The sequence below is a fragment of the Oryctolagus cuniculus genome, chromosome 1, assembly GCF_051225735.1.
Source record: "Oryctolagus cuniculus isolate XC-2025 breed Fujian yellow rabbit chromosome 1, ASM5122573v1, whole genome shotgun sequence".
Lineage (NCBI taxonomy): Eukaryota > Metazoa > Chordata > Mammalia > Lagomorpha > Leporidae > Oryctolagus > Oryctolagus cuniculus.
Genome location: NC_142867.1, coordinates 231,108,777 through 231,134,028, shown reverse-complemented (window position 1 = coordinate 231,134,028; position 25,252 = coordinate 231,108,777). Strand labels below are relative to the sequence as shown.

The window sequence follows — 25,252 nt, the reverse complement described above, 5'->3', positions numbered from 1 at the left end:
CAGCACACACACCCTGCTCATTGCCAACTTCTCCTCGTGCTCACAGAGTCAAGAGCCAACGCTCAGTCACTCCTACTAACGGAACGCTCATGCTCCCTCTGCTGTGTCCACAGAGACAAGTTTGCACATGACCAGGCCTGCAACCCCTCACTCATGCTATTCAACTTGGCTAGATCGTCACACCAGCCCCCAGGCCTTAGGTCTATTCCTGCCTCACTTCTCATCACATCTTGCACCTGTCCATCAGGGACACCCTTTCTCCTGACACCTGCTGCGCTGGGAATGGGAGGCGGGCGGAGGAGGGCTGTCATGTGACCCTCCCACTCAGAGTGCATCTGTCAGGGCTTCCCAGCTAACGTAGCGTCTTGACGCGCAACTGCCCGGTAAATGCCCGAGAAGAGCTGCCACGAGCAGATGACCATCCGGAGTCTGCAGGAAGACGGACTGCCCAGGGACGTGTCTGGTGACAGGCCTGTGGCCTGTGGCAGTTACAGAAGGCTGCAAGACACTTCATTCTCTGTCCACTCACTCCCACATCTCGGCCGAGAGGCACTGGGTGCAGATGGAGAGCAACAGAGCACTGGCAATCTTGCTGTGCTGCAACTGGAGTGGCCCCGCAATGGGACCACCCCACCCACGCCAGCACCTCCTCTTCGCTCCCAGGAAACACCGGGGGAGGAGACAGGTGCCAGCTCAGAAAACACCGTCCTCACACGGAGTAGCACAGCGCAGGGGCAGGCACCCTGGGAAGCACAGGTTTACCGACGTGCCAGGCGCTGGCCACACCAAAGGGCTGGGAGAAGACTTAACCTCGTCGTGATCTCCATCCTGCTCTTTGATCCAGACAGCCGGCGTTTCCTCACGTCTATCTGAAGAGCCAAACAAACGTCACTCCACGTGGCTCTTCCAGGCCCCGACACTCCCCGCTCAAGTTCTGGAGCCACCGGTGCACAGCATCAGGCAGCCTGGCTCAGGAGAGCATCGCGGCCGAGCACCAGTGGCCGCGGGATGCCCAACGCCAGCCACCCAGCCGGTCCCCGAAGGACAGAGAGCTGCTGTCCACCTACACACTCTGAACGCGGGCAAGTGCAAGGCGTGAGGAACAACTGGCTTTTGTGTGAAGATTTCATAAGAAAGGAAGAAAAAAACCAACATGGGAGCCATGAAAAAATGCAATACACAACCCCACCCCCCACCACCCCACCAAATGAGAAAGGAAGCATGTCGATAACCAGTCTCCACTGCAAAGCAAAATGAAATTTTAGACGCGCAGCTGCTGTGCTCGGGGAGATGGGAGACAAGATCTCTCTGCGATGGCATAAAAGCCGCGTGTGTGCTGAGAGAAAAGAGCAAACAATGCAAAAATGCGGGATTAAAACCCTCACTGGAGGGGGAAGACGAAACGTGAATTTTAGCAAAACCGAAATAGTAGCATCTTCATAATTTTAAATGCTGATGTTAGGATGAAAAGAAACAAGATAAAATGAGAATAAGAAAGAAAAGTCAGTCAGGAGGACAGAGAAGAAAGGTCTTTGCCATTTTTGGGGGGTCATGAACAATAATCAAAGATAAAGCAGAAGAAAATATTCATCCCTGACTAAAGACCTGGCTAAGAATTACATAAAACACAATGTTTTAGGTAAAAGAACCATAAGAGAAATGTGCAGAGAGATTACAGGAAACATTTTTCATTTTTTTAAAGTTTTTTAAAGTTTAAAAAAAGTTTAAAATATTTATTCATTTATTTTGAAGTCAGAAATTTAGAGAAAGGGAAAGGAGAACAGAGAGAGAGAGAGAGAGAGAGATCTGCCAGTTCACTCCTCAAGAGGCTGCAACGGCCATCGCTGGGCCAGGCTGAAACCAAGAGCCAGGAGCCTCATCAAGGTCTCCCATGTGGGAAGCAGGGGCCCACGCACACGGGCCAGTTTCCACTGCTTTTCCCTGGCCATTAACAAGGCGCCAAATTGCAAGTGGAGCAGCCAGGACTCGAATCAGTGCCCTGTGGGAGGCCAGCATCGCCGGTGGCAGCTTACCTGCCATACCACAACTCTGGCCACAGGAAATGTTTTTTTAAAAAAACAAACAAAAAACAAAACAAAACAAAACACAACAAGAAAAATCCAGGCTGGAGAGGTTACCTAGGAAGAAAATAAACTCCAGAGGCAAGAAGAGAACTGTGCTGGATTGAAAAGTGTTCCCCTAAATTCAGGACAACTTGGAACCTCAGAATATGACCTTATTTGCAAATGAGGTCTTTGCAGATGAAGCCCCGATGGGGCTCAGGTGCACCCTGAATCCAATGACTGGTGTCTTTACAGAGAAAAAGAGAGCAGATTCAGAGACACGGGAGCTGGCAGGGTGATGATGGGGGCAGAGGTGGCAGCAGGACACCAAACATAGCAGGTCAGAAGTTGTAAAGTTCTAAGAGAAAAAAAGTGCCAACTCAGAAGTTTTAAAACCAGCCAAGTGGTTCTTGGGGAGGCTGTAACCCAGAAACATTCTCAGATGGCGCATGACAAGGAAAAGCCGCCACCACGGACTGTCTAAAACACCGCCAGGCCTCCAGGACAGCACCACCTACTACTGCTCTGGAGGCCGTGGCCAGGACACGTAGACACAAAGAACAGATAAGAGGTTCACCGATGTGGGCAACGTGGCTTGTGCAGCAGCATCTATGCCTTCAAGATTTCACTTTAGGACCAGCATTGTGGTGCACTGGGACAGGCCACCACCTGCGACTCCGGGATCCCACACGACACTTTAGGACCAGCATTGTGGTGCACTGGGACAGGCCACCACCTGCGACTCCGCGATCCCACACGACACTTTAGGACCAGCATTGTGGTGCACTGGGACAGGCCACCACCTGCGACTCCGCGATCCCACACGACACTTTAGGACCAGCATTGTGGTGCACTGGGACAGGCCACCACCTGCGACTCCGGAATCCCACACGAGCACCAGTTCAAGTCCCAGCTGCTCCACTGCCCATCTCACTCCCTGCTAATGCGTCTGGACAAGCAGCAGGGGATGGCCTAAGTGCTGGGCCCCTGGCACCTGTGTGGGAGACCCGGATGGAGTTCTGGGCCCCTTGCTTGCTTCAGCCTGGCCCTGCCGGGCCATTGTGGCCATTTGAGGAGTGAACCAGAGGATGGAACAGCTCACTCTGTGTTTCTCCTCTCTCTGTGACTCTGCCTTTCAAATCAATCAATCAATATATATGTTTAAAAGAGTGGATATAGGGGGCCAGAGCTGTAGTGTAGCTGGTAAAGTCACTGCCTGCAGTGCCAGCATCCCATATGGGCGCTGGTTCAAGTCCCAGTTGCTCCAACTTCCCATCCAGCTCCCTGCTAATGCGCCTGGGAAAGCAGCAGAAGATGGCCCAAGGGCTTTGGCCCCTGCCACCCATGTGAGAGACCTTGAGGAAGCTCCAGGTTCCTGGCTTCGGATCAGCCCAGCTCCAGTCATTTCAGCTATTTGGAGAGTAAACCAGCAGATGGAAGACCTCTCTCTCTGCCTCTGACTCTCTCTCTCTCTCTTGCTCTGTCTTTCAAATAAATAAATAAAACTTTAAAAAGAAAAAAAGAGTGGATTTACATTAAACAATTTCTCAATTCAAACTTGTCCAACCAGCCTCAACTGCTAATGAAAGAACTCGAACATACAGAAGGGGGTGGGGGGACCTTTTCTGCCAATGTGGCAAAAACAAAAAAAAGGACAAAAAAGACAGAATGACTGACACAACCCGGTTCACCCTTGTCCCGGAGCGCAGGAGGCTGCTCCAGCTCCTGCCCCTACCCCAGCAGAGCAATGCATGGAGGAAGGCCGCCTGCCCTCTTCTTCCACCCACAAAGCCTGCCTAAAAGAGTGGATTTAGGCCGGCGCCGCGGCTCACTAGGCTAATCCTCCGCCTTGCGGCGCCGGTACACCGGGTTCTAGTCCCGGTCGGGGTGCCGGATTCTGTCCCGGTTGCCCCTCTTCCAGGCCAGCCCTCTGCTGTGGCCAGGGAGTGCAGTGGAGGATGGCCCAGGTGCTTGGGCCCTGCACCCCATGGGAGACCAGGAAAAGCACCTGGCTCCTGGCTCCTGCCATCGGATCAGCGCGGTGCGCCGGCCGCAGCGCGCCGGCCGCGGCGGCCATTGGAGGGTGAACCAACGGCAAAGGAAGACCTTTCTCTCTGTCTCTCTCTCTCACTGTCCACTCTGCCTGTCAAAAAAAAAAAAAAAAAAAAAGAGTGGATTTAAAAAGTGGATTTATTGACCTTCTAGTATGTACTGTTTGGGGAAAAATAATTTTTAAAAAAGATTACACTTTAAGTAAAGAAGCACAATAAAATCTATGCATAAAACCATTTTATATATGAATTTTTTTTGACAGGCAGAGTTAGACAGTAGGAGAGAGAGACAGAGAGAAAGGTTTTCCTTCCGTTGGTTCAACCCCAAATGGCTGCTACAGCCAGCGCGCTGCACGGATCTGAAGCCAGGAGCTTCTCCTGGTCTCCCATGGGGTGCAGGGCCCAAGCACTTGGGCCATCCTCCACTGCCTTCCCGGGCCACAGCAGAGAGCTGGATTGGAAGAGGAGCAACTGGGACAGAACCGGCACCCCGACCGGGACTAGAACCAGAGGTGCCGGCGCCGCAGGCGGAGGATTAGCCTAGTGAGCCACAGCGCCAGCCTCTATATAAGAATTTAATTACTAAAGGGACATATACTAAATCTGAATAGTGATTATCTATAGGTGATAGAATTACAGATGAATTTAATTTTCCTCTTTGTGGTTTTCAGTACATTTCAAATTTCCTATGAGTATATGTTCCTTTCATAATCATAAAAGTATATTAAAAAGTATATTGGCATGCACCAACAACACACACCTACGAAGACTGAGATGTAATATAAAAAATCTAAGGAGGCCGGCGCCGCGCCTCACTAGGCTAATCCTTTGCCTGCGGTGCCGGCACCCCGGGTTCTAGTTCCGGTTGGGGCGCCGGATTCTGTCCCTGTTGCTCCTCTTCCAGTCCAGCTCTCTGCTGTGGCCAGGGAAGGCAGTGGAGGATGGCCCAAGTGCTTGGGCCTGCACCTGCATGGGAGACCAGGAAGAAGCGCCTGGCTCCCGGCTTTGGATCAGCGCAGTGCCGGCCGTGGCGGCCATTTGGGGGGTGAACCAACAGAAGGAAGACCTTTCTCTCTCTCTCTCTCTCTCATTGTCTAACTCTGCCTGTCAAAAAAAAAAAAAAAAAGAAAAGAAAAGAAATCTAAGGAAACATCAGACACTAGATTTTTAGCAAAATTGATCTTCTAACTAATACGTGGACATCCGGCAGTGAGCTAACTGCCACTGGGGTACAACAGAGACAGAACCATGACCTCGTCTGCTAGGAAAGGTGAGAAATGTTCGCAGACAACTGCAGTGTAAATATGACAGGTGCCGCCGGGAGAAGGGTGCAGTACCGGAGGCTTCTAAAGAGTGCAAGACGCCCAGGGAAGGCCGCTCGGAGGAGCAGGGGCTTGGCAGAGGCCATCTCAGGGCGGCATCCTCGACGGACAGGACGGCCTGAGCCCCCGAGGCCCGGGCGTGGGGGTAAAGGCCTGTCTGTAGGATCGTGGGTCGCGTGCAGCAGGGCTGGAGAGCCTGGCGGGCCAAGCTAAACAGCGCCCAGATGTGGAAGGGGTTCCTGTTCTTACTGCTCTGCCCGTGTGAGAGCAGAAAGGTGGACGTTATGGAAGACCCTCTTCGTGGCAGCGAGGGACTGCAGCTCCCAGGCTCGGGTTAATTACAGCTGAGAATATGGGCACATCAGATGCAATCTTGTCAAGAACTTGCTGGGTGGAATCTGAGAAGTCAGGGAGAGCCAGAGAAAGTGCCAGAATGACACAAGTGTCACACAAAAAAGGAGCACCCAGAAGCAAACATCCCTGCCACCTTCTTGTTCCCATCTCAGCAGACCAAACAAGAACACAGAAGGAATTATGTCTCTCACACCCCCAGCCCACGCCAGACGGACCAAACTGAAACGTGGGTCCCTCCCTTCCTTCTTCCTTTCTTTCTTTCTCTTTCTCTTTCTTTCTTTCTTTCTTTCTTTCTTTCTTTCTTTCTTTCTTTCTTTCTTTCTTTCTCTTTCTTTCTTTCTCTTTCTTTCTTTCTCTTTCTTTCTCTCTTTCTCTCTTTCTTTCTCTCTTTCTCTTTCTCTCTTTCTCTCTTTCTTTCTTTCTTTCTTTCTTTCCTTCCTTCTTTCCTTCCTTCTTTCCTTCCTTCTTTCCTTCCTTCCTTCTTTCCTTCCTTCCTTCTTTCCTTCCTTCCTTCTTTCCTTCTTTCTTTCTTTCTTTCTTTCTCTTTCTTTCTTTCTCTCTTTCTTTCCTTCCTTCTTTCCTTCCTTCCTTCTTTCCTTCCTTCCTTCTTTCCTTCCTTCCTTCTTTCCTTCCTTCCTTCTTTCCTTCCTTCCTTCTTTCTTTCTTTCTTTCTTTCTTTCTTTCTTTCTTTCTTTCTTTCTTTCTTTCTTTCTAAGATTTATTTATTTGAAAGACTGAGTCACACAGAGAGAGAAGGAGAGGCAGAGAGAATGAGAGAGAGAGAGAGAATGAGAGAGAGAGAGGTCTTCCATCTGCTGGTTCACTCCCCAGTCGGCTGCAATGGCCGGAGCTGCGCAAATCTGAAGCCAGGAGCCAGGAGTTTCCTCCAGGTCTCCCACGTGAGAGTTTCTGAACTCTGCCTTTCAAATAAATAAATAAATAAATAAATCTTTTTTTTTTTTTTTTTAAAGTCAGAGTTACACAGAGAGAGGAGAGAGAGAGAGAGAGAGAGAGGTCTTCCATCCAATGGTTCACTCCCCAACTGGCTGCAATGGACAGAGCTGCGCCGATCCAAAGTCTGGAGCCGGGAGATTCTTCCAGGTCTCCCATGTGGGTGCAGGGGCCCACGGACTTGGGCATCTTCTACTGCTTTCCCAGGCCACAGCAGAGAGCTGGACCGGAAGAGGAGCAGCCGGGACTAGAACCAGCACCCATATGGGATGCCGGCACTTCAGGCCATGGTGTTAACCCGCTGCGCCACAACACTGGCCCCTGAATAAATAAGTCTTAAAAAAAAAAAAAAACTATTGTGGCTCAGTGTAACAGTGAGGGCATGAAAACTTTGAGCCTTTTTGTGTCAATTATAGCAGGTTATGCTGGACTTTTCTTGTATAACTTTCCTTAAATTCATCTGGTGGGAAAAAAGGGGGGTGGGTGGAAGCAAATCTTAGACATTTAGAAAGGGAGCAAAAAACCTGCACAAACCCTGGAACAGAGGTGAGACCAAGAAAGCAGGCACCTTCCCAGAGACTGGAGAGGCTGGAATACGGGGGTCTCACCTGGGGGCATCGAGAAAGACTCTGATGAGCTCTCGGGCGCTCCCACAGCCCCAGGGAGCCCCGTCCCCGCCGCCACCCAGGGGCAGCCGGTCAGTTAGAAGGGCTGGGTCTTCTTCTGAAGGCCCGGAGAGCTCGGGAAGTGCGGAGCCCACCGGGGAAAGGCTGGAGAGAAGACAGAATTCCTTGCCACCTTGAACAGCTCTGAAGGAAGGAAGAGAACGGCTCCCACCCTGCGTGTTCGTGGCGCTGTCCACCCTGCGGTTTGACGGAGGACCTGCACGCACGCAGGAGGACGCACGCGGAGGTTCCTAGGCAGCAACTTTCAGAAAATGCGTTCTCTTCCCAGAGTGCACCTACAGGCACACAGCGTGACGTAGGCTGATCACACCGCTGAGCCTCGCCTCACCGGTCCACGAGGAAAGGTGGACACAGGGCAGAGAGCAAAGACTTTCATCCACGGGTACTGAGACAGCTGTGTGTCTGTCCAGACTCACACGGCGGTTTCCCCTCCTGAGCACACAGGAAGCCACCCCTAAGGCAGAAAGACATTCTACTCCATCTCCTGTGCTGAACAATGGCCACTCGGTGAGCACTGTGTTCACCTGCCTCCAGCCGAAGACGAACTGTTCCGCGCTCATCAAACTTTGACAGTGGTTGTGCGGGAGAGCAGGGTACCACATCCCAGCAGATGAAGGCCGCTGGGTTCCAAGAACAAAGACTCAGGATAGAGGCCAGAGATTGTGAGTGAAGCCCCGAGGCGGAATGACTGGGCGGTGCGGGAAGTGGAGACTTGTGTGGAGGGAGGGGGCGTCTGCAGCCCTGGTTTGGAGAGCAAGTCTGCGCCAAATATCATGGAGGTGGCTCTTCCCGATGTTGATTTTGCCTGGGAAAATTTGGAGGACTTAATCTGAATTTGATACAGGATGTGTGTAGCCAGGGGTCTGGTACAGCTTTGTGTCCCAGCTAACCGTGTCATTAGCCAGAGAGCAGAGCTCAGAACCGTGGCCAAGAGGTGGGGTCAGGTGATGCGGATTCTACCCTTGCCCAGCTAGTCCTGGGAAAATAGGTCAGAAAAACACACCACCTCTGAAAGTAGGGAGAGCAGGTGACGGCGGTCAAAACCGTTCTGCGAACCAGGCCGCCGTCCTTGGGGGACGGGAGGGCTGTGCTGCAGAAATACTTCCTTGTTTACTCTCTACCTTACTGTTGTTAAACAGGATAAAATTAGATGCAGAGCACACTCAGCACAAGGGAAAATCGGGATGGGGCAACCAACTGCCAAGTCCTTTAAAAGGCTGTCGTTGGAGGCGAACCCTGGGTGGAATTCTGAGCTCCTAGGAGCCAGTGCAAAGAGGAAGGGACCCCTTTGTTTACAGGATTTCTACTGCTTAGAAAGCTCCTGACAAGTCATCTTCTCTGGTCCCGAGAACAAAGTTTCTCATGGGTCCTCCGAAAGGAGATGCCATGTGACGGACTGAGACAGACCCCCAGCGGCAGCCGGCACGGGACACACCACCAAGCCCATCTGGCCGTGTCACACTGTGCCCATCACAGCAGGGCACGGGCACGACTCCAAGGCACAAGTCTTACCAGGACCAGGAAACGCAGGCCAGGTGCATGCAGCTGTCTCATGGCTGGGCTTGGTTCAGGAGTTAAACTTAAAGCATGGACATCTCTTTGGATAACTTGAAAACTGGTCTTAAAACCAAGCGTTTGTTACGATTTGGACAAAAAATAGTTTGCAACTATATGTCTGGGTTAAAACCTAAAGCAGAGTTACCCTCTGCTACTGGCTGAAGGCAGTGTATTTGCTGGTTCAAATTTCCTTTGAAAATGCTCCCTAAGAATGTGGACTCACAGACAGACCCGGGCTTCCACGTCCCCTCTGCCATCTGTGAGGCCTCCCTGAGGTCATCAGTTACACAGGGATCTACTCAATACCCTGAAGGTCCTCCGAGCCTTCAGTGTGCGGCGTGATCGGAAAACACCTTCCTCGTGTGCTCAGCGTCCATAAGGTCTGGTGCACCGTTAGCGTCTCATCAACGTGAAAACTAATTGCACTAACAAAATAATCATGAAAGACGTCTGGTTCCACTCTAATGCACCCTAAATCACTGGGAGAGCAAGATCTCCAAGTTCTGCCCCCCAGAGAATGGCTGTGATAATTTCAGCCTGGAGAAGTTTCCAAGTCAGCATCACCAATCACCCTCCAAGGCGGCACAATCATTAAAAAAAAAAAAAAAAAAAAATTCACCTGCAGTTGTAAACCTGGTTATCTTCAGGTGATGCTACAAAATGAATGGCGTGTGCAAGGCACCCAGATGAACTGGCACGGGAGACTCAGGCACAGGGCCGGTGCAGGGTTTGGGGACCTTGCCCAGGCTGTAGGTGTTTCAGCTGTAGATGTTGACGTGTTGATGTTTTCACATCCCCGAGGGAAACTTGATAGTCCCTTCACCAATTTCCCAATTTTCTAAGACCACATAGAATATAATTCCTCCCCTAAACTGTCCACGAAAACAAAAAGTTCTGAGTGGAGAACAACGCTGCCCTGCGTTAGGGATGCTGGGCAGGCAGCTAAGTCATTCACTAACAGAGGACCATCTTCCTGCACACGGCATCATTCACACTCGTGCTGGAGCAAAAACACAAATTACCACACATCAGCCTTGGAGAGTCCTCGAACAGTCACAACCTCAAATGTTAAAATCTGCGAACTGTCCATAAGATGGCACCGCCAGATACCCTCCGAGGCCACCTGCAGTCCATACCCACGAAACCGCGCCATCCTCATGGCAAAGTGTGTATACATTCCTTTCCCGTAAAGTAAGAGGGCATCCATGCAGCTCGTCCAAATGCAGTCTGAGTCAATAAGACACGAGGAATGGACAGTAAACTCCCCTGTCTTATCCTGACTTGAAATGAGCTGCAGATGGCGGCTTCCCAGAGGCACGAGGACGGGGTTGTGTGAGAACCCACAGCTGCCCTAGGCAGGGGAGAGGTCTCTCTCATGTATCATTTTACGTACATCACTTTCCTGTTCATGCAGTCCAGGGCCTAGAAAGTTCAATAAAAGCTACAGTCTTATGCTTCTCCTGACAGATTTCGATACAAAGTGATGAAGAATGGTTGATGGCGTAATAGCTGTGCTTTGCTTAGAATGCTGCCGCGGGAGACCGGATGTGCAATTCATCAGGAAGAAAAACGCACACGATTTAGGTGGAACGCACGGCAAACTCGGGAGCCTGGCGATCTCCGGAGCTGCGGGTCAGCAGGCATGGCCTCTCCTTTCCCTCGTCTGCGTCGTGCTAGGCTGCTCTCCTAATTTCTGCTGTGCATGGTACCAGGATGCTGTGGCCCCCATTTTTAGGGAGCTTATTATCTCTATCCCTATTCATGGGATGAAAGAGTGCCGGGGGCAGACACTTAGCCGAACAGTTAAGGTACCTGCGTTCCAATTCCTGGCTCTGGCTTCTGGAGGCAGTGGTGATGGCTCAAACATGTGGGCTCCTGTCACCCACGCATGAGAGCTGGATTGAGCTCCTGGATCCCAGCCCCAGACTCCCCCATTGCCTCCTCCCACCCCCACCGCAGGGAGTGAGCCAGTGGAGGACGGCTCTGTCTCATTCTTTTTTTCTGTAACTCTCTCAATCTGTGTCTTCAAGTAAGTGGACAGTCATCTACTAACTCTCCGAGGCAATATTAGAGACACATCCTGAGGCCTCAGACAGCTCATGCCCTTCTTTGAACCTGATACTTGTGGGGCTGGTGCTGTGGTATAGTGGGTAAAGCTGCTGCCTGAGACACTGGCATCCCACATGGGCAATGGTTCGAGTCCTTGGTTGTCCCACTTCTGATCCGGCTCCCTGCTATGGCCTGGGAAGGCAGCAGAGGATGGTCCGGGTGCTTGGACCCCTGCACCCATGTGGGAGACCCGGATGCTGCTCCTGGCTTCAGATCTGCCCGGCTCTGTTGGGGCTGTTGGGGCCATTTTGGGGGTGAACCAGCAAATGGAAGATATCTCTCTCTCTCTCTCTCTCTCTCTCTCCATTCTTCCACCCCCAACCCTGTATCTCTGTAACTCTACCTTTCAAATAAATAAATTCAATAAATAAATTCCAATAAATAAATAAATAATATTTCAAAATAAATAAATATTTGGGAAAAGAAAGAAAAGAAAAGAAACTGATACTTGTCTACAACCCCTTCAGGGAGAATCTGCCCTGTCCACGAACTCCTAAGGGTAAGTGTAGAAGGACACGTTTATACCACGTGACCGGGCCCTACCCTAAGCTCTACTCTTTGAACCAGAGACAGACACCTGAACCCAGAGAAACCAATCCATATTATTCTACTCGGGATTTGAAATTAAGGCCCAAGAACAAAGAGGCTGTGGTGGCAGTGGAGTTGTAACCCATGTAAATCTGGGGGATTCGGGCTTGGAAATCAATTGTGCAGTAACAAACATTTATGAGAATTTATGACGTGCCAGCTTCTAGAACACAACAACGGACAAGACAGACCATGAGATGAGAGGGTACTAAGTAAGTAAGCAGACAGAGGGAATGACATCTACTGTGAGAGGCACTGTTGGAAAATCAGCAGGTGCTGAGCTTAGGGAACAGCAGGTGCACTGGGTGGCCAAGGAGGCCTCTCTGAGTAGGCGGCGGTTAGGCTGAGACTGGCCTGGTTCAGTGAGGAGGACTAGTCCGTGCACAAGTCCTGGGGCAGGGATCGAGAAGTCTGACGCACGGTGAGTGGGTGGCACAAGAGGAGGAGAGGAGCAAGGCGGAGCAGGGAGCAGGACGGCTCTCTAAGGACGGATAAGTAGTCTGGCCTGGAAGTGCAGTGGGCAGCCAACAGGGGTTTTAACAAAGAAAAGACGTTGTGTTGCCAACATTTTAAAACGTCACTTTGTCATAAGGACAGACATATAGACCAACGAGGTAGAAGAGAAAGCTCAGAAATCAACCCTTTTGTTCACAGTCAACTGGGTTTTGACAAGATCACTCGGTGAGGAGAAGCCAGGTTTTCACTGACGGTGCTGGGAAAGCTGGATGACCACATGCAGGAGGATGAGCTGGACTCTCATCCACCACCACGTGGCAGAATAATCCTACGGGGCCAAAGACAGATGTGGAAGCTAAAATGATAAAACCTCTTAGAAGCAAACACAGGGGGAAATCGCCAGGACATTGGATTTGGCAGTGAGTTCTTGGCTGTAACACCAAAGACATAGGCGACACAAGAAAAAATTGATAAAATGGACTTCAAAAATAAAAATATTTGTGCATCAAATAATGTTATCAACAGAGCAAAAGACAACCTACAGAATGGAAAAAATATATTTCCAAGTCATATGTCTGATAAGGGATCAGTATCTAGAATATATAAAGAACCTCCACATCTCAATAATAAAAAAGTTAACAACTTGATTCAAAAGTGAGTCAAGGACTTGAATGGCTATTCCTCCAAAGAAGAACATGTAAGTGGTAAACAGGTACTTCAAAAGATGCTCAGGGGCTGGTGCTGTGGCGTAGTGGGTAAGTCGCTGTCTGCGATTTGCTGATATCTCACACGGGTGCTGATTTGAGTCCCGGCTGCTCCACTTCCAGTCCAGCTCCCTGCTAATGCACCCTGCTAATGGCCCAAGAGTTTGGGCCCCTGCATCCACGTGGGAGACCCAAAAGAAGCTCCTGGCTCCTGGCTTTGGCCCGGCTCAGCCTTGGCCACTGAGGCCATCTGGGGAATGGACTAGTGGCTATAAGATCCTCTCTCTCTGTCTCTCCCTGTTTCTCTGTAACTGACTTTCAAAATAAATAAATAAATCTTTTAAAAAAGAGAGATGGTCAACATCACTAATTATTAGGGAATATAAATCAAAACCACAATGAGACGCCATTCCATACCCATCAGAACGGCAATTGTTAAGAAAACAGGTAAACCCGGTGTTGGCAAGAATGTGGAGAAGCTGGGATGCCTGAGCATTACTGGGGGAAATGTAAAGTGGCGCACTCAGTGCAGAGCCAAGTCTGGCAGCTTCTCAAGAAGTTGAAAACTGAGTTAGCGCGCCACCCAGCAGTTCCACTCCTGGTTAATACACCTGGAATTGAGAGCAAGAACGGAGAAGCCTGTGTACACCACTGTTCAGAGCCGCATGAATCACAAGAGCTAAATGGTCAAAACCATCCAAGCGTGCACCCACGGTGGAGACAGGAAGACTGCATAAGGAAAATGGGATCCAGGCGTCCAATGGAGTCGTAGTCAGCGCTCAAGAGGACTGGGCTTCTGGGGCCTGCTCTAACACGGATGCGCCTTGGAAGCATTATGCTAAATGAACTAAACCGGACACAGAGGGCGGATGCCGCATGAGGTTTCTGGAGCAGGCCGATGCAGAGCCAGGAAGCAGGGTGGAAGTTACCGGGGCTGAGGAGAGCTCATGTTTAACGGGGAGAGTTTGTGTTTGGGGTCATGGAAAATTGTTCTGAAAGTAGACGGTGGTGCTGGCTGCGTGACACAGTGGACATATGCAATGCCCCTGAACTCTACACTTAGCAATGGTTAAAATGGTGAATTTTATGTTGTACTTGTTTCATTACCAAAAAGAAAACTAGAAACCACCACGCTGGCTACTGAGGGACATGGCCCGGAGCTGGGTGGCTGTGCTGTCGGGGAAGCTTGGCCTGTGAAGCCGAGAGCGGCTCCAACAGAGACGAGAGGCATGAAATCACACGGACCAGAGAGAAACAGAGCAGAGGCTCCCGGTGGCCCAGCTGCTCCTGGCTTTCACTTCCCAGACTCATCCACTCCTGTCACTGAATTACTTCACACAGGCGCTGCTCCTTAAGGAAACAAGGCCCGTTCAGGCCGGGAGCACAGCTGACATCCGGCTCCCACGAGGCCCGGGACTTGGGGCTCCAGGCAGCTGATCTCCAAAGCCAGGCCCCCACTGCAGGAAAGCAGAGAACCGGTTTTGTTTCTTCACTTCCTCTCGGGGCCTAGCACAGTGCCTGGCACCTGTAGGCCTTCAATACATATTTGTTGAATGAAGACTAAGAACTCTTTCATGCATCGTCTGTCTGTAGGGACCTGGGCTTCCAGGTTCTTACCCCCCAGATCCACATCCGCTTTGAAACCCAGGGAACTAAGCCCCTGGATCTGCCCACATTACTAGGTTGCGTGGTTGAGCTTCGTCCTTTACAAGGACTTAACTCGGTCAAGGTCAGGAGAAGTTCTCACGCATTTCGGTTTTGTACGTGTGTAATCTGGCTACCCTTCTACAAAGCTGGTGTTGCAGGAAGCCCAATCTGTACTGGGTTCCGAACGATTTTCATCACACCGCTTCCTCTGAACACAGAACACCTAAGACAGTTGTTAATTCAATAATGTAGTTGGGCTCATCATACCAGTGGGTTCCACATCTATGGATTCAACCAACCGCAGGAAGGAAATATTTGGAAAAAAATTGCATGGGTACTGAATGAGCACAAACTTTTTCCTTGGCATTGTTCCCTAAACAATACACGTGTATTGTTATAACATATATGTATTTAACATGCATATGTAATGTGATAAAACATAGTATTTACATTGTGTTCAATATTATCCATCACCTAGAACTGAGTTAAAGTACATGGGAAGACAGACACGGGTTGCAGGCAAATACTACACCACTTTAGATAAGGGATTTGGGCACCCATGGATTTTAGTATACATGGGGTAGGGGTGGGGGATCCTGGACCCAACCCCCCTGTGGACTGGGGTTTGTTTGTCAGAAGTGAGAGAAAGCATCATCTTCCTGTAAGACACTGGGGTCGGATCTCCAACAGCTCCTGAGATAGCAAACACGGAGCTCACTTCTTTCCTCGACCACCAAGCCATCGTGCGCACGTCACTTAGAAGTAACCTAGCTTCACAAAGGGAGAAAACGCCACACAGACAACTGCTGGTCGCCATGCTGGGCTATCAGAGCTGATTAGAGAAGTGACTCTGTAGACTACCCAGGAAAGACACTGACAGACACAGTCACATGAAAGAAGAGGGATGCAAAATTAAATGCATCTTTCACCCTTGTGAAAACGAGGCTTGTGGCTACAAACACTGACGGGTACCAAATGCAGATGAAAACAGGTGCCGCGAGGTGAGACTGTACACGGAATTTTTAAAAGTGGTTACATTTTGCTTTGTAGTATTTTTAAAAGTCAACAATAAACATGAGCATGCACAGCCGGCTCCGGAGGAAAAACCTGAGCAAGTGGGTGCAGAACTTCCGGTGGCCGTGCTGCCCCGTCGGTGAGGGGTAACTGGCGGCCTGTCTGGGATTCCCCCAGGACCAGCGACATCAGCATCGACCTGGCAAGCTGTTAGACACTGCGGGTTGACCCCAGACCTATGGAGTTTGAAACTCTCGGGCCGGGGCCCTGCAGTCTGTGGTTTAAGAACCCTCCTGGGTGATTCTGTTGCCTGCTCCGGTGGGAGACCCACTGGTTTCGACGACCGTTCTGATCCACTGTGATTCCCACGCGTCTGCAAGGACTCCACCTCTCCTACCCCTGTTGCCTCCTCAGACACCATGCTCCCTGCACACGGGTGCGCCGTGTTGCTCGCTGCAAAGTTCTCACCTGATGGACAGGGTTCTACTTCTGTGACCAGATTTTACCTCCACTACACAGCCAGTTAACAGCTGATGTGCTAAATCTGCTCATTTAATATTTGTAACAATATAACATAGCTACTATTACTACCCCCATTTTATAGATGAGAAAACTGAGGCCAAATGAAGTCCAGGGTCGTACAACAGGTAAGTGAGGACACCTGGAGGGCTCTGGGGTGCAAGTCCCCCAGCACCACTGTGGGAGAGAAGTGACGTGACTGGACTGGACCGCGGGGGTGGCAGTGGGGCAGCGCTGTGATGGCAGCCCTGTCGGACCCTGTAACTGCTGTGTGGCCCGACCTCCTGGCCGCTGCCTTTGCAACGCGTCACTGCCAACATCTCGCCACTTGCCCACCTGCACCCTCACTTCCCTGAGACCCCGGGCTAGGCTGGGTGCTCCCTCCACCTGGCAGTGCTCTGTCTGTGTCTCCCACGGCCTTTGCCACTTCCCACTCGGAGTCATGGTTGTGCACCTGCTCCTAGGTGAGGCGGGGTCCCAGGCGGTAACGGTGTCACCCGTGACTGACACACAGCTGGCGAGAGCTGGGTCTTTGATGTGACTAAATTCATCCTTCAGATGGGTTCTGTATCTCCCCTGCCCAGCTAGGAGATAGTAAGCTCCTTAAGAACAAGGGCCAAATCTTGTTCTTTTATGTCCTCAGGAAAGCCCTGCGCCGGGTAGACAGTCGCGTCTGTAATATACGCTTGAATTCAAGCAGAATGCTACTGGCATGCAACTCTGCTGCAATTTTTCTACTACTTAAAATCTGCGTGAATGCAACTTACAGGAATGGGGGATGACTAGGTACCACACTAATGGATATACACAACTCAGTTTTTAAATTAATAGAAATCACAGCTTAACACTTTTAATAGTTAAATAACAAGCAATAGAATTTTATGAGTACATTTTCCTGAAAATTAGTTTAGATTTCCATGCAACTGGGGAAAAAAAAAATCACAGTTTTATCTTCTAAGCAACTGAGACTATGACAGGCTTGCTTTCCTTACTCCTCTTTTATAAAGAAAACATACTATTAAAAATAAAGAATATAGTAATCCATTATTCGTACTTTGGAAACGTATATTCATTAAATAAAAGTTAAAAAAAAAAATAAAATAAAATAAAGACAGACCACGCTAGGCAAATGCGGATATTTTCATTCCAAATATCTGTCATCTATTACAGTCATTTCTGTAGACCAACCAACGTTCTCTCACCAGGAGAAGAAAAAAGATCTTGTAAATATTCTACCTCCTAACACTTAAGCACAAAGCAAAGGTACATGGAACCAGAATAGGCATCGAGTAGGTAACATTCAAACCTGGAAAACCAGATTTGTAAACTTCTAGGAACAAGATCATATAAAAACTAAGAGCTGCCTTTCTTAATACATAATTATTTTATTTAATTATGTACATCATTAACAGAAAAATACCAAGGCACAATATATTTTTTAACAAAGTGGAAGGCACAGGATTAAAAGTACGTAATCATAAAAACAAATGGACAAAGACGACCAAGCGATCAAATCAACACAAGCCTTAATGGTTATTTATTCCGATCCGATCCTTCTACTGTACCCACACGGTCTCACGGTAAACAGACAACAAAGGCCTGACGAGCTTGGCGATCGTCTCTAACTCAAAATCAATGCACTAGCACTGAACAGACAGCGTCCACTTACCAGCTCCACAGATCCATAGTGTTTCCTACTGAAATCCCCACGTCTACAGCCTAGGTCTTCCGAGACAGAGCTGGAACAAAAATGCTTCATCAGTATCACACATAGCGATCGGGCCACAGAGCTTCCGCAAAAATCCACTACCATTTGCAAAAAGGGCTGCCAGGGAACAGGCTCCCAGTGCCCGGCTCCTCACTGCAGGGGAGCCTGCTCGCCACAGCCAGGAGGGCCCCAGCAGCCATTGCACAGCCTGGCTTTCATGGAGCCCTCAGCAAAGAGAAAAACGCCCGAGTCATCCCTGGAAGTAGAGGCGATGACTGAATTAAACATTCAGTCATTTGGAATCGATTGCAATGTCCGAGGCTATTGGTGTTTCATAATTTCATTTCTGCGTAACCAGGGGGCTTGGAAGCCCTGCAGGAAACCGGGGGCCGGGGACGGAGCTGCTGAACCAGATCTTACAACTGTCTTTCCTTCAAGCCAGCCTCTTTGCCCCAAATATGCAACACAAAAATAACCAGCATTATTTAAGGCTGTATTTTAAGCAGGAGAAAAAAAAAACTTCAAAATCCCAGTAGGTCCCACTCCGCCCTGCCCCCCTGCCCCTTGTTAAGATGTTTATGTGGCTATATGAAAAAAAAAAAAAAAAAAAGACCAGGACTAACAGAAAATCTCAATTCCTAACCCCAAGGATATTTAGCGTTTACACAGCAGCAGTCAATGCCTACCCCCCACCAACGCACACACCGAAGGCTTAAAGCAGGCGGGCAAACCACATGCACTGTTGAGGAGCGATTAGAACAAGGGCGAAATTGTTGCTGCATTTGCATCGTGAGTGCACAGTTATACACTCAAAAGGCACTGCTCTTCCTGACTGATTAGCATATTTAGGACCCCAGGCAGTACTCAAGGAACCGGCAGAGATCCGTAAAACACAAATAGTCATATTAAGTTTGGTTCTAATATGTCATGCAAATAACGCTAACAAAACACTGAAAATTACAGGTTTAATGTATTCAAAATATTCGGGATCTAACATGCAAAGAGAGAGGTGCACCGAGTACCTTTTCATCCTTCCTTACAAGGTAGGCTACATTTTCTAAATCAGAGAGCGGCTGAGATGTTTAGCAGCCACAGGCCTGACTCTCTGCCAGGACACTGTCTGATAGGCTCCAAGGAAGACAGCACGAGAGAAATGAGATTAGAGAGTCTAATGCTATTCTGCCTCCACCATTTCACCGAGATGGCCGAATTAATCTTATCTGAGAAATTTAACCTTTTGTAGTCCTCACTGCCTTCACTGAAAATGCACAATGAATCAGCTGTGGCAGGGGGCCCGGCTACCTTCCTGCCTCCAGTGACCTCATTTTCTACTTAAAAAAAAAATCACCTAAAGAGAGTAAGAAACGTCCCTCCACGGCGTGTTCCAGCCTGGGTTAAATGCGTGCTCTGTGCCCACCTTCTGAGTGCCTGGAGAACACCGTCACTGCCCTACACGCACATCAGTTCCAGGGTCCTTCCCGGCAGCCCGGGGTTACCCAGAGAGAGGAGTGTCCACACCAGGGACAGAGGGCCGGCACACACGGAAGCCCAGCGGCTGCTGCCTGAATGCTGTGTGTGCCGGGATGGCAGCCCACCGCTGCAGACGCAGCCAGGACCACCATGCAATCGGCCGCGGCGGCGGCTTCTAACATGACTGGCTGGGAGCATGAAAGGAGCAGGATGTGGGGCTCTGGGCGGTGCCTCGGCTGCCCTCAGCACCACCCAGGCGAGTGAGTCTAAGACACTGGGCCAGCTCCCTAACAAACAACAAAAGATGACACCCCTACACCCTGGAGCAATCGCCTCCCTTGGAGGCCTCAGAGAAGGAAAGAGTGACCTACAGAACTAGGGCGGCCACAGGCAACCAGCTGCTCTCTGCCGCCCTCCGCCTCCTCCTGAGTTCCTTTCAGGCGCCACACCGCAGGCAGTGCGGCTGCTCACGGTGCGAACGGGCTGGACTGTATGGGCTTTGTCTCTCCAGACACTGGAGCACGAACAGCAGCCATGCTAAAAAGTCCTTCCAACCCCCGCTCCCGGCTCCCCCACGCAGGGAGCACAAAGCTTGGGAACAGAGGGGATCACCCAGAGCTCTGAGAGGACCTGAGTCCTCCTCCCAGTCCCCAGGTCTGGTCACTGCCTGGCGTAGAGAATGCTCGCTATGCTAATGAAGGTATTCGCGCTTCTCTGGATCTGATTAGCAAATGCCTGACAGCTCCCCTGTGAGCGCGGAGGCAGCCTGCCTGTCGTCATCCTCCCAGATGAGCAACTGGCCGTTAGTCCCCCGTGCTCACGGCCCTGGTCCAGGAGGCGGACTCTCCAGGCCAGGCCCGCACCTGGTCTTCCTTCCTGGGCTTGCCCCTGGACTGCACTCCCAAGGCCCCTCGCAGTACGTGAAAGCACGGGACTGGGCTCTGGCCAGCCGATCCAGGCAGAATCAAGAGCACCACTTCCAGGCAGCCCTCGGGAAGGCACTCCACTCCCGGCTGGGCTGGGCGGGAAGACGACTAGGATGTAAGGAGGGCAGGGCTTCAAAATGGGAGAAACTTGGCTCTCTGAAGGAACACGCAGAAGGCCACAGCTTTACCAGAACTTCTGTCTTGTATGGTCAAGAAATAAATGTTCAGTTGCATTATCCAGGTGGCTTGGGGTTTACCTGTCAGTGCCTATGTGTTCCCCAAACTCATACAAGGCGGGACCCTGGCAACAATCTCCAGGCCACGGCACAGCCTTAGTGGACAGGCACCAACCAGGTAAGAAACTGACTTCAAAGGCTGGAAAGATGGGGTCTCTATGACGCGGCAGCCGAATGCATGGTAACACTAACACCGCCGTAACTCAGAAGGCGGATCGTGTGCCTCCTGAGCCGACGGCTCCAGGGGAGGTATCTAGAGAGAAGCCCAGTGAAGCGGCATGCTGGCTCCTGCTGGCCGACCTCAGCAAGGTTTCTTACAAGGCAGAGGTGAGCCTGGGAGAGCGCTGGATGGCTTTCAAGGAAAGAAAAACAGGGAAGAGCGAGATGCCAGAGACCAGTGGGCTTGCAAAATCCCTGTTTCTGGACCCCAAGTCCTAAGAGTTCTAACCAGTGAGATCTGGGTGAAAGTGGCGGGTGCCTCTTCCAGGCCCAGCTCAGAACATACCTCGTGAATGATCAATCCTGGGTCTCCTTCCTCATCCACTGGCTGAATGGAGAGGACCCTGAACACCCAGGGGGACGACCCCACACGCAAAGGAGCCTTACTCTGAAATGCCACACAGGAGATTCCAATAAGGAATGCCCTCAGTGAGGCTGTGCCAGGAATGAGAAGCAGTCTTCCTCGTTTTAGATCTATGAGGGCCAGCGCCGCGGCTCACTAGGCTAATCCTCCGCCTGCAGCGTTGGCACCCCGGGTTCTAGTCCCGGTTGGGGCACCGGATTCAGTCCCCGTTGCTCCTCTTCCAGTCCAGCTCTCTGCTGTGGCCCAGGAAGGTGGTGGAGGATGGCCCAAGTCCTTGGGCCCTGCACCCCATGGGAGACCAGGAGAGGCACCTGGCTCCTGGCTTCGGATCGGCGCAGCGCACTGGCCATAGCAGCCATTTGGGGGGTGAACCAACGGAAGGAAGACCTTTCTCTCTGTCTCTCTGTCTCTCTCTCACTGTCTAACTCTGCCTGTCAAAAAAAAAAAAAGAAAGAAAGAAAGAAAAAGAAAATATCACTATGAATCAGGGTTTATCTACTACAATAGGTCATTTCGTTTTAACCGATACAACTCTCCAGAGGTAACAGAAGAACTATAGAATAATTTTCACAGAAGGAGGCTGTCAGGGGCTGGTGGGCCAGGGTGACTCTATCAGAGGTTAGCAGACTGGGCTGGGCTTGGTTTTTATCTGAGAGGGAGGCGGGGGGGGGGGGGGAGAGGGAGGGAGAGAGAGGGAGAGGGAGAGAGAGAGAGAGAGAGGGAGGCAGAGAGAGGGAGAGGGAGGGGGAGAGGGAGAGAGAGGGAGAGAGAGACATGTTCCCATGTGTGGGTTGACTTCCCAGATGCTGCAATGACAAACTGGGCTGGGCCAAAGGCAGCAGCTGGGAACGCAATCAGGTTTCCTGCGTGGGCAGCAGGAACCCAATCACTTGAGCCATCAACGCTGCCTCCCAGGTCTGCGTTAGCAGGAACCAGAACCAAGAATCAAACTCAGGCATTCTGATAGGGGACCCGGGCGTCTCAACTGCTGGGTCAAATGCTTGCTTCTGCCCCCGCCCCCCCCGGCCTGTTTTTCTTGAAAACAAAGTTTTACTGGGACACAGCCATGTCGATTGGTTTCAGACTATCTAAGGCTGTTTGTGTTACAACACAGAGCCGAGAAGTCCGTATGACTCCCAAAGCCCAATCTGTCTGCTCTCTGGCCCTGTCCAGAGGGGCCAAGCCCTGCACTACAGCCCAGGTGCCCCTGCTGCTGGCTTTGGGTCTACCCGGACCCTGTGACTAGCACGGCAGTGAAGACACTCCAGAGCGGGGTTTCCCAGACTACGCTCCCTTGGACTAGACCCCTCAGGAGCTTCGTGGAAGCACAGACGCCCACGCTATTCCTCATTCGGCACTTCCGTGATTCCAACAACGGTGCGGGGTGGGGGCCAGGGAAAGAGGGTTCTGAGCCGGAGGGGCACAGAAATGACGGCTTTTCCAGGTGACTCAGAACGGCCACGCTGCGCACCGTTCCAGGAGGAGGGGCAAGCCTGGTGCTCCCCCAGGGGGAGGGGGCAATGTAGGCCTTGAGTGGCAGCTTCAGCCATAGACGGGGGGCCGTGGCCTCCTGGGCACTAGGTCTCTTATGTATAAAACGTGGTTGACAACACCCGTCGCCTAACGGGGTTATAAAGAACAAGCAAGCAGAAGCAGAGCGAGTTCTCAGCCCAGCCGGTCAGTACGTGAGAGCGGTCACGACTGGTCTTCCTAAACTGATGGATTCCCCTTCGCAGGTCTCCTGAGACCCGGGAAGGGGCGATCAGCATAAATGACTGCTCGCTTTCTGAGGAGTTTAAGATAAAACCGCTTCTCCCCCAGCCAGGCCGAGCTGCAGCCTGCCCAGGGCACGGCTGAGGGCAGCAGCTCAGCACCACGCCTCCTCCACGCTGAGTGCTCGCTTAGCAGGGTGACCTCACCGAGCACAGATGTGGGACCCACTGTTGTCACGGCAGGGGAGGGGACGTGAACCCTGGCGAGAGCACGGCGTCAGGACAAGGCAGGCGCAACCGAGACCCAGGGCGCTTCCAGCTCCCGCGTGCAGTGCGGTCCAGGCTCTGAATAGAAACCCTTCTGTGTTGGCAAACTGATGTGTGAGGACGCTGGATCCGCTTGGCAAGCGCGAACAGAGCCGAGGAGCTCCGCGCTACACCTCTACATATGGCCTGGGATGGCAGCAAAGATCCCAGCTCCACACAGAGACGGGACAGGCGGCCTCGATCTCTGTCAGCCTCCTGGAAAGCGGAGGATCTCTTCCAGAGTCCAGCGCTGCTGCAACTGGATAAGGGCAAAAGAGGCTGGCAGGCCGCCTCGGGAGTGGGGGTGGGGAGGCACGCTTCCTTACGTGGGTCCCCACTCGAGATTTGTGACCCACCCTCGGGGCTGGTCAGACCCCACCATCCACCCCTTAATGGCCTTGGCCTCCAGCCCTCTGGAAGGGTTAAAGCCAACGGCGAGAAAGGGGACTGTCCGCGGTCAAGGAGGGTTTGTGTGAAGCAACCAGCAGTCCAATGTCAGGACTCCAGGGCAAGGCGTCAGCCCCCCGACAAGCTGGCAGTAAGAGACAGATGGGAGGGATCCCCCTTTTGAGGACAGAGAAGCTGAAAAACATGCCAGGTACAGATTTAGTCTTGGAGGGAGCCCAGGGCCTCCTAACAACAGGAAGTAGAACAGCTTATTGCAAAAGGGGACCAGCTGTCTGCTTCTGAAGTCAAGTGACATGGGAAGGCAGAGAGGCGATCACATGCTAACGCCTACTGGGAGAACGGGGGGGTGGGGGGGCTGTCCCCTGCTGAAGGCACAGGACCCCAGGAAGCAGCAAAGACACAGGACCACTTCTTAGGACAAGGGGCCCGGGAGTCCGAGCCCCTTGATGACTGCCCCTTGTTGGGAGCCGTTCTGGGGCTCCCTGTGCCCGCACCCTGGGTTTACCACCCCTTAGCAAGACCCACCTCTCACACAGTGGGCAGACAGTCCTAGATCGGGCCTTTAGCCGCATCACACGCTACCCCTGCGGCCTCGGACGCGCTACCCTTTTCTGAGCCCACGTCCCCATTGGTAACACGGGGTTGAAAATACGCCTTTCTCCACAGGGAGACAAAAAGCAATCGTAAGGTGCTCAGCGTGTCGTGGGGCACACGGCAGTCCCTAACTCAGTGCCAGTGACCCTGTCAGGGACTTGGTCTACCTTGAACATCCAGCGCCCCCATGTGTCTTTCAGAGCACCCGGTGTAGGAACGCCCCTCAACAGGTATTTGCTGAACAAACGCCTACCTCGGCTCTCCTTTGCCACACCGGGACAGAGCGGGCTCCGTCCTGTCACCTTCTCCTCTCCATCCAGCCCCCACTGGCACACATCCTCTGACACGCCTTCGGCATATCTGATGCTGTTTTCACCACTGTCTGGTCATATTTCTCATTCTAGCCCTCTTTTCTCTAACATTCTGGAATGCATCGGTCCTACGGTATTCAGATGTCCTCTACGTTTCTGACACAGACATGTGCCCCTGGAGTAAGTCTGGTTCTCTGGGATTCACAATGTCTTAGGATGAGTCACCGCAAGGCTCCCTGCACTAGTGCTCTCTGCCGGGACCTTGAAAACCGTTATCTCCAAAATGAAAAATGGCAACCGGCAAAACGAGGGAGGGGAGGCGAAGGAACCAGGCCGCTCGCTCGCACCCTGCAGGTGAGGACGCACCACGCAAGCCAAGCCTTCGTGGAGAACAGTTTGGTAGTTCCTCAGAGAACGAAACACCTTTATCCCAGAGAAGTGAGAACGTGTTCACAAACACCTGTAAAAACGCCCACGGAAGCTTCATTCACAACAGGCAAGAACTGGAAACAATCCAGATGTTCTTCAAGGGACAAACTGTTAAACAAACTGACATACCCACACCACGGAATACTACTCAGCAGTGAAAAGGAACCACCTGGGTGAGTCTCCGGAGAACTATCCTGCGTGGAAAAAGCCAATCCCGAGAGTTACCTACCGTAGGATTCCATTTATATGGCGATACTGAAATGACATATGACAGCAGGAGGAGGGGCCACCTGAGGGACCCAGAGGGGATGGGACCGTTCTGTGTTCTCTGGGGTGACAGATGCAGGAGCCTCCACGTGACCCATGTGTGCGATCCTGGGAAATCTAAACACGACCAGTGGAGGGTACAAATGTCAGTTTCCTGGCTGTGATATTGTAGGGGAACTTGGTGATGGGCTCTCTCTGTGTTATTTCTTCTAACTGCACAGGAGTCTGAAATTGTCTCAAGATACAAAGTTTAACTAAAAAAAAATCTGAGTCAAAATTCT

At 51.4% G+C, this 25,252-nt stretch overlaps 1 protein-coding gene across 5 annotated transcripts in view; it reads right to left on the bottom strand.

Annotated features, from left to right (window-relative positions):
- The window catches only part of GARNL3 (GTPase activating Rap/RanGAP domain like 3), a 162,051-nt gene that overhangs the window by 101,688 nt on the left and 35,111 nt on the right, over window positions 1-25,252 (bottom strand). For 3 of the 5 annotated variants that reach the window (XR_016225287.1, XM_051854945.3, XM_051854951.3), the window contains one exon: window positions 17,691-17,760. The exons of 1 other annotated variant lie outside the window; for it this stretch is intronic. Coding sequence is in view for 3 of the 4 variants with exons in the window: in XM_051854945.3 (XP_051710905.3) it covers window positions 17,691-17,760 (70 nt within the window). In the remaining variant the exon portion in view is untranslated. Of the gene's footprint in view, window positions 1-17,690; window positions 17,761-18,751; window positions 18,901-25,252 lie in introns of those variants that run through there. One more of the 5 variants, XM_051854960.3, reaches the window with a different exon arrangement.